The 15,754-nt window shown below is 41.9% G+C and overlaps 1 protein-coding gene across 1 annotated transcript in view; it reads left to right on the top strand.

Annotated features, from left to right (window-relative positions):
* The window catches only part of dnah9l (dynein, axonemal, heavy polypeptide 9 like), a 49,360-nt gene that overhangs the window by 20,218 nt on the left and 13,388 nt on the right, over positions 1-15,754 (top strand). Inside the window, exons 43-72 of the mRNA XM_034104850.1 lie at positions 79-211; positions 540-667; positions 891-1,039; positions 1,134-1,284; positions 1,444-1,575; positions 1,678-1,851; positions 1,951-2,155; positions 2,832-2,997; positions 3,111-3,213; positions 3,619-3,756; positions 3,910-4,011; positions 4,094-4,255; positions 8,613-8,696; positions 9,105-9,214; positions 9,353-9,515; positions 9,631-9,754; positions 10,469-10,611; positions 10,714-10,875; positions 11,262-11,321; positions 11,416-11,589; positions 11,682-11,828; positions 12,239-12,352; positions 12,441-12,584; positions 13,012-13,194; positions 13,338-13,343; positions 13,617-13,718; positions 14,137-14,271; positions 14,398-14,571; positions 14,777-14,909; positions 15,002-15,104. Coding sequence (XP_033960741.1) covers positions 79-211; positions 540-667; positions 891-1,039; positions 1,134-1,284; positions 1,444-1,575; positions 1,678-1,851; positions 1,951-2,155; positions 2,832-2,997; positions 3,111-3,213; positions 3,619-3,756; positions 3,910-4,011; positions 4,094-4,255; positions 8,613-8,696; positions 9,105-9,214; positions 9,353-9,515; positions 9,631-9,754; positions 10,469-10,611; positions 10,714-10,875; positions 11,262-11,321; positions 11,416-11,589; positions 11,682-11,828; positions 12,239-12,352; positions 12,441-12,584; positions 13,012-13,194; positions 13,338-13,343; positions 13,617-13,718; positions 14,137-14,271; positions 14,398-14,571; positions 14,777-14,909; positions 15,002-15,104 — 4,004 coding nt within the window. The remainder of the gene's footprint in view (positions 1-78; positions 212-539; positions 668-890; positions 1,040-1,133; positions 1,285-1,443; positions 1,576-1,677; positions 1,852-1,950; positions 2,156-2,831; positions 2,998-3,110; positions 3,214-3,618; positions 3,757-3,909; positions 4,012-4,093; positions 4,256-8,612; positions 8,697-9,104; positions 9,215-9,352; positions 9,516-9,630; positions 9,755-10,468; positions 10,612-10,713; positions 10,876-11,261; positions 11,322-11,415; positions 11,590-11,681; positions 11,829-12,238; positions 12,353-12,440; positions 12,585-13,011; positions 13,195-13,337; positions 13,344-13,616; positions 13,719-14,136; positions 14,272-14,397; positions 14,572-14,776; positions 14,910-15,001; positions 15,105-15,754) is intronic.

Below are 15,754 nucleotides of genomic sequence, written 5' to 3'. Positions count from 1 at the left end.
AAGAGTTGAATTTCCCTGTTTTCATACATATGGACCGTCTAGTAAACAATAAGGGATTTGATTTTGTGAAATACACAGATCTTGAAGACTCTCCATCGAACGTATGCAAACATGAAGATGAAGACGGTTTGGAATGATATCAACCCGAAAGCTGTGACCACAGACGAGTTGTTTGGATACCTGCACCCTGCGACCAGAGAGTGGAAAGACGGTGAGGGGCTTGAGAATTGTACACGGAATTGAACACACTGTTCAAGGGAGCCAGTGTTTTTCTGCAGCTTGTGGGTCACTGTCAAGAATTAGTTATTTTCAGTGTCAAAACCATAATTTATTCAAAAGCCTACTCACAGAATTAATTAGAATTTGTCAAAGTACATTTTCTGGTTCAGAGTTAGCTCTGGTTTATATCATGTTGATGTGGAATAAATTACTATGATTGCATTACATGAATCTGCTTTTGTACAACTTTGATACTTGTATAGGACCATGTAATAGTGCTGGTATTGATATGCCACTGTTTATTTGACTCGTTGCTTTAGGTCTGTTCTCCTCTACCATGAGAGAGCTCACCTCAGTGGGCCATGATGGACCCAAATGGATTGTTCTGGATGGGGATATTGACCCTATGTGGATTGAGTCACTCAACACAGTCATGGATGACAATAAGGTCAGAGTGCACCTTTTGCTCTATTTTTTTAATTCTTATAATGCAGAATGTTGTCCTTCATGCAACGATTTAATAGGCTTTCATCCTCATCCAGAAAGCCCTGGATTAACAATTTTAACATTATTTGTTGTCAGTGCTGTTCACTTCGCATATTTCGGCTGCTTTATATGTGTGACCTAATGCTTAAGCTGGACACAACCTCATGTTCCTCTACTTCTTCCAGGTTCTGACTCTTGCCAGTAATGAGAGGATCAGTGTATCTTCCTCGATGCGTCTACTGTTTGAGATTTCTCATCTGAAGGCAGCCACTCCAGCTACTGTCTCTAGGGCAGGAATACTCTTTGTCAACCCTCAAGATCTTGGCTGGAGCTCGTAAGCCACGCAAAAGCACACTTATGAAATCATGGGCTTCTTATTCCCTTGCTTTTCTGAAATGGTACACCTGATGTCTTTGCTGTATATCCAGGTATGTGACAAGCTGGATAGACACCAGACAGGCCCAATCAGAGCGAGCCAATTTAACCATTCTGTTCGATAAGTATGTGCCGTACTGCCTGGAACAAGTGCGCTGCAACCTGAAAACCATCACTCCCATACCAGAGAGCAGCATGGTGCAGGTGAGCACACACCATGCTCATTGTGTATCTCACCTATACTGTCAGACAAACATTTACATCCTGTCTTTTTAGCCAGAAGTTGTGTTTTTGCATATTGTCAAAACGGGCAATGTGTTACGATGTATTGACCAATCGGATGCATGTGTGTTGGCCAATCAGACACTGTGTTCCTTGTTGGACTGCCTGCTGACAGAGGACAACACTCCTCCTGACTCACCGCGAGAACTATATGAGATCTACTTTGTCTTCGCTTGTGTCTGGGCCTTTGGAGGGGCCCTCTTCCAGGACCATGTGTGTGGTGACTAAATGCTCTCTTGAAAAGCGTACTCCTTTTTATTGCACTATTTAAAATCTGATTAATATGTCACATTATGATATTTTCCCAACAACCAGCTGAATGACTACCGTGCAGAATTCAGCCGCTGGTGGTCTAAAGAGATGAGGGCAGTGAAGTTTCCTTCCCAGGGCACTGTCTTTGACTATTTCATTGACTCTGAGACAAAAAAGTTTACCCCTTGGAGCGAGAAGATGTTGCCCTTTGAGCTAGAGCCTGAGGTACCATTACAGGTAATGATGTGTGTACAAAGAACAGAATTACTTTACACTATGCTCATACTTAATTGAACAGTTCTTTCATTAAGGTCCTGCTTCGTATGTGTGTTTCAGACTGTGTTGGTCCACACTCCAGAAACCCTTTGTCTGACCTACTTCATGGACCTGCTGCTCCACAGAGGAAAACCTATCATGTTAGTGGGCAACGCAGGAGTGGGTAAAACCATCCTGGTGTCAGACAAAGTGGCCAAGCTGAAGGAGGACTTCATAGTGGCTAAAGTCCCCTTCAACTACTACACCACATCGGCCATGCTGCAGCGTAAGGTCACAGAAGGAAACTGGAGTTTTGTGCTTACTAAGAATACATTGACTTTACACACTTTCATGGCCCAGTGGGGGTTTCCAAAAGTACAGTGATGTACGTATCTAAATTATTCCTGTAAAAGGAAATTGTTTTTTCAAGTAGAATTTATTTTTTAAATGCCCTTGCTCTGTTTCAAATCTCTTTTATATGTGTACTTTACTTTACTTAGGTAAGATGTATTATATATGGGGTTGTGCGTTGGTGTTCGGATCAGGGGGTCACAGGTTCAAACCCCACTGCAGTCACCCCAAATTGCTCCTGTGGGGATTGCCCACAGTAGTGAGTATGTAAGTCGCTTTGGATAAAAGCGTCTAACAAGTGACATGTAATGTAATGTAATATAAGTGAAAAGTAAGTAAGTTAATATAAGTCTTGGCTACAAATAAGCTTGCTGTAACAGCGTTTTGAAATCTCATTGTAATACCATACTGCGTTTGCCCTTTAATATTCCTTGAATTACATTGCATTCATTACACTTGATTTATTAAACATGATTTATTCTTGTTTTTTAATTATCTATTTCTGATGCAGACTGCATTTTGCAATACATTACTCATGAGTCATTTGCTGCCAGCACAGCCCACAGGTTTTTTCATCATCTGTCTTCTGCATTACTGTATATGGACCTCAGGCGTCCTGGAGAAACCCCTGGAGAAGAAAGCTGGTCGTAAATTTGCTCCCCCCACCGCTAAGAGACTCATCTACTTCATAGACGACCTCAACATGCCAGAGGTCGATGTTTATGGGACCGTCCAGCCGCACACACTCATACGACAGCACCTCGACTACAACCACTGGTAAGACAGACAGGAAACACACCGTTTTACATGAATGTATAGTAAAGATACACATTCACATCTGTATGTAAGAGCATACTGTGCAGTAAAGAGTTGTACTACACCTTTTGTAGGTATGACAGACAACGCCTGGTCCTAAAGGAAATACATAACTGCCAGTACATCACCTGTATGAACCCAACATCAGGGAGTTTCTCTATCAACCCCCGACTACAGGCATGACACACACACACACACACACACACACACACACACACACACACACACACACACAAATTATTATCACCATTGCTCTTTCTACTGCAATTACTGTACTTAATTAGATTTTTAAGCATTTTTACAAAGTAATTTCTCACGTGCAAATGAACACATAATGGGTTTAATCAGCCGTGAAAGGAAGACGCAATTAAGTTAAAAAGAAAAGATAAACAATCTATAAAAAATGAGGGTGATGTAAGCATGTTCTAAAAAGCTAATAACTGATGATGAAATTATCTAATTAATAGTTAGTTACATTTAAAAAGTAGTTAGAGGAATTTTTTTTTTTAAATGTTGAATTCATGCCAGTCATACTACCGAGTGGTGGCAAGTCATTTTCAAATCTCTCTTTACACCTTTCAGAGGCATTTCTCAGTGTTTGCAGTACACTTTCCCAGTGCTGATGGATTAGCCACCATCTTCTCCAGCATCCTGTCAGCTCATTTCCTGCAGGGAGGATTCAGCTACGGGGTCTCTCGCTCCGTGGGGACCCTCATGCAGGTACACCTCTAGTATGCTGCATTTATCTACATTAAAACCATTATTGGTCTATCAGTGTACCACTCTATCCATAGTAATGACCATCTGTTTTTCTGCTCCAATATCTATCCAACCACTTATACAACCTTCCATCCTTTGGATCTGCTCATCCAGGCAGCTATCTGTCTGCACCAAAAAATCAGCCAGAACTTCCTCCCCACAGCGATACGCTTCCACTACATCTTCAACCTGCGAGACCTGTCTAACATGTTCCAGGTATGCAGTTATTCAGATGAAGAGAAGGGAATGTGTGTTTCTGAATCATGTGATTATTGATTCCATGTCTGTTGGTCAGTAGGGTATCCTGTTTGCCCTGCCGGAGAGTATCCGTTACCCCACAGACCTGGTGAACCTGTGGCTGCATGAGAGCTCCAGGGTCTACTCCGACAAACTGATGGAAGAGAAAGATGTGGAACTCTTCACCAAAATCCTGCTGGACACTGGCAAGAGATATTTCGAGGTAAGAAAGAGGGAACATACAGCAACGCCTTTATCTTTAAAGACATTGGGAAATGAACAATATGACCCTATTTTTGGTAAACGTAAAATGACACTCCATTACCAGTCAGAAAATCAGAAACCCTTTATTGTTTACTAAACCAATATCCTATGAATCTCTGATTTCTATAATTACTAAAAAGGATAAAGACCCCACTGAACCAGGAAGCTATAGGCCTATTAGTTTGATTCATGTGGATTGCAAAATTCTGACGAAGGTTTGTCAGGACCTCGACACAAACTGATGAACCCAAATGCACGACCCAGAGACAAATTCTTGAATATAAAAAAAAATTATATTTATTTATACAGTTCAGGTAATCCCTCTTTACAGAGTAGGTGGTGGAAATAACAAAAGGCGCTCACAAGGAGGAAAAAAACTAGCATAACAAAAAGAGGACTTAATAAAAATGTAAGCCTAACAAAAGAAACAAAACCAGACATGAGAGAAAGAGATCCTTTCTGAGTTGAGGCTTTGCACTACCATTCGAGGAAACAAACAAGACGAACTGACACAGGACAGGGGAGAGACAGGACTATTTAAACATGAGGTGAGTGGGAACAGGTGGAAACAATCAGGGGTGGGGCAGACACTGATAATGGCGGGAAAAACACACAAGGGGAGGAAGAAAACAGGGCCTGAAATGAAAGACAAGAGGTAAGTACACAATAAAACAGAAAATGACAGACAAAATACATAAACATAACTAACACATTTGACGAGACACAACAAGGTTCTTGCTAAGAGTCTGGAAAGCATTCTGCCAAACGTAATACACTCAGACCAGGTAGGATTCATTAAGGGAAGATCATCCACAGACAACATCAGGCGATTGTTACACCTTATGCAGCGTAATCGGGATGAAGGCACGCCAATAGCTGCCTTCTCCCTGGATGCCCAAAAGGCATTCGATAGGGTCGAGTGGGGCTTTTTGCGGTATGCTCTTAAAATATTTGGATTTGGAGAAGGTTTTATCAAATGAATAAATGTAATTTATTCAGACTCAAGGGCAGCAGTAACAACTAATGGGGAGATATCGAAATTCTTTAAACTAACATGTGGGACCAAACAAGGAGATCCTCTCAGTCCTCTGCTTCTGGAACCCCTGGTCGCCGCAATCAGGGAAGACATTGGTATAAGAGGAGTTTTACAGGGGGAAAGGGAACACAAAATGTTCCTATATGCGGACGATATTTTATTACTTATCAAGGACCCTATTTCGTCAATCCCTAATGTTCTATCTACAATTGAATCCTTTTCGAAAATATCAGGCTATAAGATAAATTGGCAGAAATCTGAATGTAAGCTCATATCGACTGGATGCAACCAATCAGCGGTGTCAACATTCCATTTTAAGTGGATCCCAGTTGGAATGAAATATCTTGGCATCAGGTTGTGTTCAGGGCTAGAAGATATAATCTCTATTAATATGACTCCTCTAATTAAAATAAATAAATTATGGCAAATTTGGAAAAATGGAAATTGATAAATCTCACTTTATTGGAGAAAATGTATATTATTAAGATGGTGGATGCCCCACAATTTAATTATATGTATATGATGATACCGGTAACCATCTCTGACGGAATCTTCAAACAATATAATCAGCTGATTAGGGCATTTTTATGGAATGTAAAAAAGCCCAGAATTGCTCTGAAAAAACTCTTTGCCCCAAGAGATAGTGGTGGACTAGATAGAATAGAATTGGGAGGGATGAAACCCTCTGTAATGGTCACACATGCAGAGCACACACAGTGACATTTGTTCTCTGCATTTAACCCATCCTAGTTCCAGGAGTCTAGTACTAGGAGCAGTGGGCAGCTATTGTACAGCGCCCTGGGAGCAATGGGAGTAAGGGGGGTGTCCGGTGCCTTGCTCAAGGGCACCACGGCAGGGCCCAAGAGGTGAACTGGGACCTCTCCAAGTAGCATTCCACACTCCATATTTTAGGTCTGGTCGGGGACTTGAACCGGCGACCCTACAGCTCCCAGTCCAAGCCCCTACTGACTGAGCGCCTCCCTAATATGGAATTATACAACATAGCATTTGAAATTAATAAAATAGCAAGACACTGGACTAATTATAGGTTTAACCCTGGGTGGGTGATGATGGAGGGGGCACTTGCAGCACCGGCTAAGGTCGTTGAACTGTTATCCCAGAAAAACGCAGCAAAACAGGGAGGAAATCTGATTTTACAACATTCCCATTGGGCATGGGCCAGGGCACACAAGATTCTGGGCATCTCACAATACAAAGAAATGTAATCCTCCATATGGAACAACCCCTCAATGTCACAATCTTATGAAGGACCCAAATGCAGCACTCGAGAAACCACGGAGTATTGGTAATGTACTTTATTGGTGATAATACCAGAGCAGAGGAATACCGGATGATGTACAGGCAAACAAACCGGAGGACAGCGGGCAGGAGGTGAGTCAGGGCCGGGCAGAGGGTCAGACAGCAGGCAAGGCAGGATAGTCCAAGGACAGGCAGGATCAGGGATCAGGCAGAGCAGGCAGGTCGGGGACAGGCAGGGTCCGAACCGGGTAGGCAATCTGATGACAAACGCGTGAAAGACTAGCATAAGGCAAAGTACGATCTGGCAACGGGTGTGTGTCTGGTGAGGGTTTAAATACTGGCAGTGAAGCTAATGGGTGCAGAAGAGAAAGAGAGTGAGCAAAAACGTGGGTGTGGTTAACAGGTGAGACAGGTGAATGGAAAACTACTGGTGAAAGATGGAGCAGACTGTGACACTCAATCTGTATAGGGAAAAGGGTATTTTTATGGCATACATGGTTGGCGAAAGGGATACATGTACATAAAGGGGATTTCTGGAAATATCTACAGCAGCGTTGGTTCGGTATTTGGACTGACAAGGGATGAGGAAGAAGAGAATAAGATTCAAGAGTGTCTAAATTCTCCCCATACTCTACACTCTGCCTCACTATTCTATAGGAAAATGTCACATATTGAAATTAGACTTTGTGAAGCCCTGAGAAAGATATGGCAAACAGATCTTGGTAGTGAGATTAGGGAGGATCTATGGCAGGATATAGTCTCGAATGTAGGTTGGGCTACAAGGGATACGTGAAGCAAGTTTATCCATTATAAAATTGTGCATAGATATTATTTTACACCCCTGACATTTTTTTAAATGGCTCGGGACAATAAATGTTAGAAATGTAATAGAGAAATGGGCACATTTCTTCATGCTCTATGCGGGATTGCCCAAGGGTACTGCCTTTTTGGAAGGTGGTATTAAAAAACCGTGAAGGGTGGCTCAGAAAACCTCTACCAGAATCGCCACAGTTCTGTTTGCTGGGGGACTAATCTCTTGTGCCACCAGGCCTTACTAAAGCAGAACTGACTTTAAGAGGTTTTATTGTAGCTGCCAGGCTTATCCTGCGCAACTGGAAGAGCCCACATAAGCCAGAGTTTACAGAATGGCTCAAACTCATGACAGAGACTGCAGCCTTTGAAATGATGATCGCCAGGGTAAATAATGTCCCAAGCAAAACTAATGGAGTGTGGCACATCTTCTTGGCCTATATCAAAGGTGCACTGTAGGGAGGGACAGGAAGTATATTTGTATATGTGTACATGTGCGTGTATATGATGTATTTGTTGTAAATGTGTATCTACATGCTTTGCGTTGATGTATATATGAATGTGTGCACAGGTGTATGTAGGCATGTGTGTGTAAGTCTGCTGCTGCCTGTATATGTTTGTTCTGCATTTATGTATAACATGTGAAAAATGTAATACAAATCTTAATAACAAAAAATAAAGCAATATCCTTTGCTTGACATTTTTGAGTACATTTAAGTGTGGCTTCCTTGAATTACTCTTCCAGTAACCCTTGTTTAGAGTAATCTCTGAATAGCATTTGTATTTCTTTATTTTGCTATTCTTTTTCTTGGTTTTCTATTATTTCTCAACACATTTTTCTATATTTTATGTTTCTTTTATGGTTTATATTGTTGTCAATAATTGTACATTTACATCTTCTGTGGTCAAATGTGTGTGTTTGGGAAGATGGATTTTCTATGACATGGGTGAATAATGTTTAGAAAAACAAGAAAATCCTGTAAATGTAATATGTTGTATTCACCACCGACCATCAATTCAAATACATTTACTCAAAGAAACACAGCAACACCCCCAAATCCAAAAATATGAAAAACACAGATTCTGTTTCTAGGCAATCTTTAGTATGTCATACTGTATAGTTACAAATACTTTTTTATTTTATAGCCATGTTGGCAGTTTAGAATTGCCTTGCCTTTTTCATATATCTGTGTCTGCCCGTTTCCTCCAGGGATTAGACGAGTCCATCTTCATCCACCAGCCTTTGGTGTACTGTCACTTTGCTCTGGGAGTGGGAGAGCCGCGCTACCATCAGGTTCGACACGTTCACACACACAAGCTAGTTCCGATTTATACACAATGTTGCTCCCATCAAGCATCCATTTATTCTTTATTAACCATGGTAATAAAATATGTAAGTTTAATTGTTTTTGACTTTGATCAATTTAGTATGCAGACTATAGTCGCTCACATATTGGAAAACCTTATGGCACATATTCTCCTGTCATGTCTAATCTGTCAGAAGATAAATGAGAATGAATGCACTGTCATTAGCAAAACTAATTACCTTTCTTTTCTTGGTGGGGTTGGAATTGGAAGTTAATCAACTTAAGTCTTGATAGGAACTTCATTTAATTACGTATCTGGAAGTTCCCACATAGTCACTTCGACACTGCTGCCCTCACTCGAGAGTTACATGTTGTTTATCTGCCCGTCTTGTCAGGCTTCAGACTGGGAGAAACTCCAGAAGACGCTGGCTGATGCTTTGGAGCATTATAATGAGCTGAATGCCGTTATGGACCTGGTACTGTTTGAAGAAGCCATCCAGCACGTGTAAGTCACACACGCAGAGACATTTTCATGAATAATTGGTATAACACAAGAACATGCACCGGGGAGGATTTACACAGATTAGCACATATGTAAACCACAGAGCATAGACACACAATTAATTCTGTTGTTTGTGCTCAGGTGTCGCATCAGTCGTATCCTGGAGGCCCCTTATGGTAACGCCCTGCTGGTGGGGGTCGGGGGCAGCGGGAAGCAGAGTCTTTGTCGGCTGGCTGCTTTCCTCAGCTCACTGGAAGTTTTCCAAATCACTCTTCGGAAAGGTTATGGAATCAATGACCTCAAGGTAAACCTCAAATATGCACAAAAGACACACAATGTCACTCCACTGTTTGATATGACTTCATGTAAGTAAACCTGTGGCATGACATATTTACATGTTCGTTGTCCCGGATCTCCAGAGTGATATCGCAGCATTGTATATAAAGGTGGGGGTGAAGAACATTGGGACAGTGTTCCTGCATACAGACGCCCAGATTCCAGACGAACGCTTCCTGGTGCTCATCAACGATATGCTGGCCTCAGGTGCGGTTACACGGACTGTGCTAAACTCCTTTTATGTTGATGAGCAAAGAAGTCTTCATCAGTGTGTTAAAAGCTAAAGTGAGCATACTTTCCTTTTGGGAATACCATCAATATCATCGGCATATACAGTACATGTTAAAAATGGCTCCAGCCCCATTTCTTTTTTTTTAGCAGTGTACGAAAACAAGTGATACACAGGTTGGATATATGTAAGGGAAAGGGGATGGAACCAGAAACCTTGTCAAAATGTATCATTGAATTATATTTTTCCTTTATAGAGTGGTGCAGGGATAATGATGATTCATTCCCCACGTTAAACCGACTGATTCTAATTCACTTTTTTATTTTATTACACATATTGTCCAAATAAACACAAGTGTATTTTGTATGACCTTTTGAGCTTTAGCCGCTAGCATACAGTACCTTTACAGTCAGTGGGCAATACAAGTGAACACAAGTTGAATCCATAAACTGTAATCTGTAACTTTGGCCAGGATGGTCATAATCTCACCAGAATCACACTGGTGTTAGTTATTCCCCGCTAGTTTAAGCACACAAAAGCAATGTACTCTATCAGGTGAAATATTAAAGGGAGAAACTGTTGCAACCAGCTGAAAGCAACTCCACTGAACACTGCTGAGTTCTGTATTCACCTTTTTTACTGTAAATAGGAACACATTCTAATTTTGAGCTTGCATTGTCTGTGTTATTTAGGGGATATTCCAGACCTGTTCAGTGATGAAGAGGTGGATATGATTGTGACCTCCATCCGGATGGAGCTGAGAGGATTAGGACTCATAGATAGCAGAGACAACTGCTGGAGCTTCTTTATTGAGAGGATCCGAAGACAGCTCAAGGTCTGAAACAGTAGTATGTGTAATATGCAGTCCATGTAGTAGTATACATGCTTGCTCCCATATAATTGATTATTAAATATGACTTCCACCACCCTCTTCCAGGTTGTCTTGTGTTTCTCCCCAGTCGGGTTCACATTGAGGATGCGTGCAAGGAAGTTTCCGGCTCTGGTTAATTGTACAGCCATAGACTGGTTTCACTCCTGGCCTCAGCACGCCCTGCAGTCTGTCAGCACTACTTTCATCGAGAAGATACCTGGACTGGAGGTGCACATTCATATAGCATTCATACACATTTTCTTTAAATATGAAATACTTCCTCTGGGAGTTCAAGAATAGAAACATGCATTTTTTATAGATTTGTTGTCATTAAGATTTGTATTACATTGTTCACATTATATACATAAATGCAGACCAAACATAAAGAAAACCAAAGGCATCCAACTTAAAGGCAGCAAAAAAACTAAAAGCAAAATCATGCATTTTTTAATAGTGGAAATATTATTTGGAAATGTAAGGGTAGTATACCCGTTGTATCTATAAACGTGAATATGTGTGTTAATGAAGTCTATTAAGAAAAATGAGGTCACTCTAAAACTATGTGGGTCAATTTAATAATTCCCTAAATCTCTGTGCGTGTTTATCCTGTGCAGCCAAATGTGCGGGCGTCTATCAGTGAGTTCATCTCCTACGCCCACACCAGTGTCAATGAGGTGAGTTGTTGCAAAGCATCATGGGTGATAACCACTCTTTCTTTTATCTTCTCTGACATCATCTCTCGGCTTCTTGTTTAACCACACGCTACAGGTGAGTGTAAAGTACCAGCAGAATGAGAAACACTTTAACTACACCACCCCGAAGAGTTTCCTTGAGTTCATGAAACTGTACGGCAACCTGCTGGGGAAAAAACGCACAGAGCTGATCCAGAAGATGGAGCGGTTAGAAAACGGCCTGCAGAAACTTCAGACGACTGCCTCACAGGTCAGACAATGTATTTAGTTTGTTTGTCCTTTATTCCCTTAGTCCGTCTACCATTTTCATGTTTTTTCATATCCTTCCTTTCCGTTGTTCAGGTAGAAGATCTGAAAGCCAAGCTAGCAGTGCAGGAGGTGGAGCTGTGGCAGAGGAACTCAGACATAGAGGCTCTCTTGGATCAAATAGGACAACAGACAGACAGGCTCAACCAAGAGAGAGCTGTGGCAGATGCAGAGGAGCAAAGGGTAACACTGTGTGTGTGTGTGTGTGTGTGTGTGTGTGTGTGTGTGTGTGTGTGTGTGTGTGTGTGTGTGTGTGTGTGTGTGTGTGTGTGTGTGTGTGTGTGTGTGTGTGTGTGTGTGTGTGTGTGTGTGTGTGTGTGTGTGTGTGTGTGTGTGTGTGTGTGTGTGTGTGTGTGTGTGTGCGTGCGTGCGTGCGTGCGTGCGTGCGTGCGTGCGTGCGTGCGTGCGTGCGTGCGTGCGTGCGTGCGTGCGTGCGTGCGTGCGTGCTGGTACATACATGTAGATGTAAAGTCGTGGATTGAATTCCACTTCTTCAGTGTTACAGTATATATATAGTCAAACGTGCAACAATGAATTAAAGGTAGAAAGTAGAGTTCAAATTATTTGTATGTCTTTATTTTCGTTTTCTTCAGGTGGCAGCAATCCAAGCTAAAGTGACCAAACAGCAACAGGAGACTGAGGACGACCTGGCAAAGGCTGAACCAGCCCTACAGGCAGCCAATACAGCCCTCAATACATTAAACAGGGTAACTCAATACACATCAGTATAGAGACTGAAATCCTGTTACCACAATTGATTTATTTTAATTGTTTTGTGTGTGTGTGCTTATTCAGTTGAACCTGACGGAGCTGAGGACTTTCCCCAACCCTCCAGCTATTGTCACTAACGTCTCGGCAGCTGTTTTGGTGCTACTGTCTCCCCAAGGCCGAATCCCCAAAGATCACAGCTGGAAGGCTTCCAAGATGGTCATGAGCAAGGTGATATTTCACAGCGACGCCTCGTAGTGTTTCTCAGATTAATGGCTAGCTAACGCGAAGCCAAAGAGCCCACATATATATTTCATTTACTGCAGAAAAAACCTTGCAAAACACATTTAAAATGATTTACTGTTTTTTTTTATACTCATCGCTCGTCTGAGATGCCAACACAACTAAGAATTCAATATTTATAGTTATTGTGAATGTGTATTCAATGGTGAATTGATTGCTTTGTTATTCCTTAATTTAACCATTTACATATTTTCTCAATTTTACTAATAGCCTTTTATACTTATAAAATAGCTTTTCAACCAAAAAACAAGCACTCTACTGTATATAAACGGATTTCAGCAAACACTGTTACATTAGAAGCTTGCCAATGCTTTTTTCTTATCAATTTCCACAACACACACCTCTATTTGTGCAGGTGGATGACTTCCTGCAGGCTCTGGTGAACTTTGACAAAGAGCACATCCCCGAGGCCACGGTGAGGTGCGTGAGAGAAGAGCACCTCAGTGACCCCGAGTTCAACCCAGAGTTTGTACGACAGAAATCCTCTGCTGCTGCAGGGCTCTGTGCCTGGGTGATCAACATCACTCGCTTCCACGAGGTGCACACATAGAAACCGGCTGTCATCCATATTTACTGTCATCCACGCTAGGCCAGTGTGTGATGATTTCCAGGATATAGTAATGTGTTCTTGTGGTTGATTTGTTTTTATTCTGTTTCCCCAAATATTTCTGCTTCGGGTAGATCTTCGTAAGTACAAGCTTTTTTACGTAAGATATACACTGTGTGCATGATATTTTTTGTGATCAAAGTTTTGTTTTTAATGTCACATACGTTTTTCACTGATGTTACAGGTTATGGTTTAGTCTGAAATAATGACATGGTGATTTTCTACATACACTTATTTTTACATATTTTTTGCTTATTATGCTGGGTTTTTTTAGGGATTCCATCAAAATAATTGCTGTCTTTGGGTCAAACTGCTCTGTGTTTGCGTGTATGTGCATTTTGTTTTATCTGCAGGTATCTTGTGAGGTAGAGATGAAGAGGATGTGTCTGTCTCAGGCCAACGCTGATCTGACTGAAGCTGCTGAGAAACTAGAGGCTATCAGGAAAAAGCTTGCTGTATGTCTGTTTAGATCATGTTTCCTTTCTTAGTTTTCTCTACCTACATTTGCAATAAACTCAAATTACAGATTGCCATATAAACTGCTGAACAAGATAAAACGTTGTTCGCTTCTGGTGTAAATGGCCCCACATTTTATTGATGTGATTTAGGGGCTGTAGTCTTTTGTAAATGTCCTATTGGTTCCTACTTGAGGCAGTGACTTTTATAGGCAATCTTATAATCCACTTTTCCTCGAGAAATTTCTATTTAATTCTTTGACGTGTTTTATTAGCTTGTTGACCTACCCGTAACTGTAGATCTTACTGAGTGCCTTCTAGACAGAGGTTAATGTGTGGTTTCACGCTGTTATTTTTGTTTTATTACATTTATTTGCAGGTTATTTAAATGTTGCGCATAATTTCATATCCCCCTCAGGAGCTGGACAGCAGCCTGGAAACTCTGACAACAGCATTTGAGAAAGCCACTTCAGAGAAATTGCGCTTCCAGGAAGAGGTCAATCGCACCAACAAGACAATAGAACTAGCCAATCGGCTTGTCAAAGGACTGGAGGTGGGCACAGCAGCAACCAATGAGAGATCAGCTTTAGTTAAGAATGAAATATTTCAGGGTTAAGAGGAGCTTATTGAAATATACCCACTTGTCCCATTGTATTTATGTTATCTGTGCATGTTTCAGAGTGAGAATGTGCGCTGGGCCCACTCAGTGGCTCAGTACCACGAGCAGGAGGAAACACTAAGCGGCGACCTCCTCCTCACCGCGGCCTTCATCTCCTACGCCGGATCCTTCTCCAAGAAGTACAGGAGAGAGCTGCTGGACAACCTCTGGATGCCCTTCCTGCACAGCCAGAAGGTCACAATTTTAAAATGACGAATATTGTCTTAATTATAAGGTTATCTTTACAATCAGAGGGGAAAGAAATATTCAAATATTTACTCCGGCCGAAGCTCCAAATAAACCGTCAGTGTTTGCCGTCAAAGCTCCAGCTCTCCTCGTGTCTCTCTGAGTCCTGACTCCAATTGCTTGCACAATTATAACATGTTTCTTCCCTCACCAGATGCCCATCCCCATGACAGAGGGCCTGGATCCAGTGTTGATGCTGACTGATGGGGCGATGGTGGCCCAGTGGAACAATGAAGGCTTACCAGGAGACACAATGTCAACTCAGAATGCAACCATCCTCACAAACTGTGAGTAGTGGCAGCAAGTGATACTGCAGTCTCTTTCTTTGCAACAAAACGTGCTAGGTTTACTAAATGTCAATGTGTGAATACCTCTTCAGGTGAGCGCTGGCCTCTCCTCATTGACCCTCAGCTGCAAGGCATCAAGTGGATCAAGAGCCGCTACGGCAGCAGCCTGAAAGTCATCAGTCTGGGGCAGACAGGGTGAGTGTTTAATAAATCCTCTTTTATCATCCTCGGGGAGAGATAAAGTATTTTAATATAAACCTGCTCTGGCCCCGACCCAGAGTTATACACTGAACAAAAATATAAATGCAACACTTTTGTTTTTGCTCCCATTTTTCATGAGATGAACTCAAAGATCTAAAACATTTTCTATATACACAAAATAACCATTTCTCTCAAATATTGTTCACAAATCTGAACAAATCTGTGATAGTGAGCACTTCTCCTTTGCCGAGATAATCCATCCCACCTCACAGGTGTGGCATATCAAGATGCTGATTAGACAGCATGATTATTGCACAGGTGTGCCTTAGGCTGGCCACAATAAAAGGCCACTCTAAAATGTTCAGTTTTATCACACAGCACTATGCCACAGATGTCGCAAGGTTTGAGGGAGCGTGCAATTGGCATGCTGACAGCAGGAATGTCCACCAGAGCTGTTGCCCGTGAATTGAATGTTCATTTCTCTACCATAAGCCGTCTCCAAAGGCGTTTCAGAGAATTTGGCAGTACATCCAACCGGCCTCACAACCGCAGACCACGTGTAACCACACCAGCCCAGGACCTCCACATCCAGCATGTTGACCTCCAAGATCGTCTGAGACCAGCCACTCGGACAGCTGCTGCAA

This window comes from Pseudochaenichthys georgianus, chromosome 17 (assembly GCF_902827115.2).
Source record: "Pseudochaenichthys georgianus chromosome 17, fPseGeo1.2, whole genome shotgun sequence".
NCBI classification, from domain to species: Eukaryota; Metazoa; Chordata; class Actinopteri; order Perciformes; family Channichthyidae; genus Pseudochaenichthys; species Pseudochaenichthys georgianus.
The sequence above is the reverse complement of the archived record's forward strand: the minus strand, read 5'-3'. Positions and strand labels throughout refer to the sequence as shown.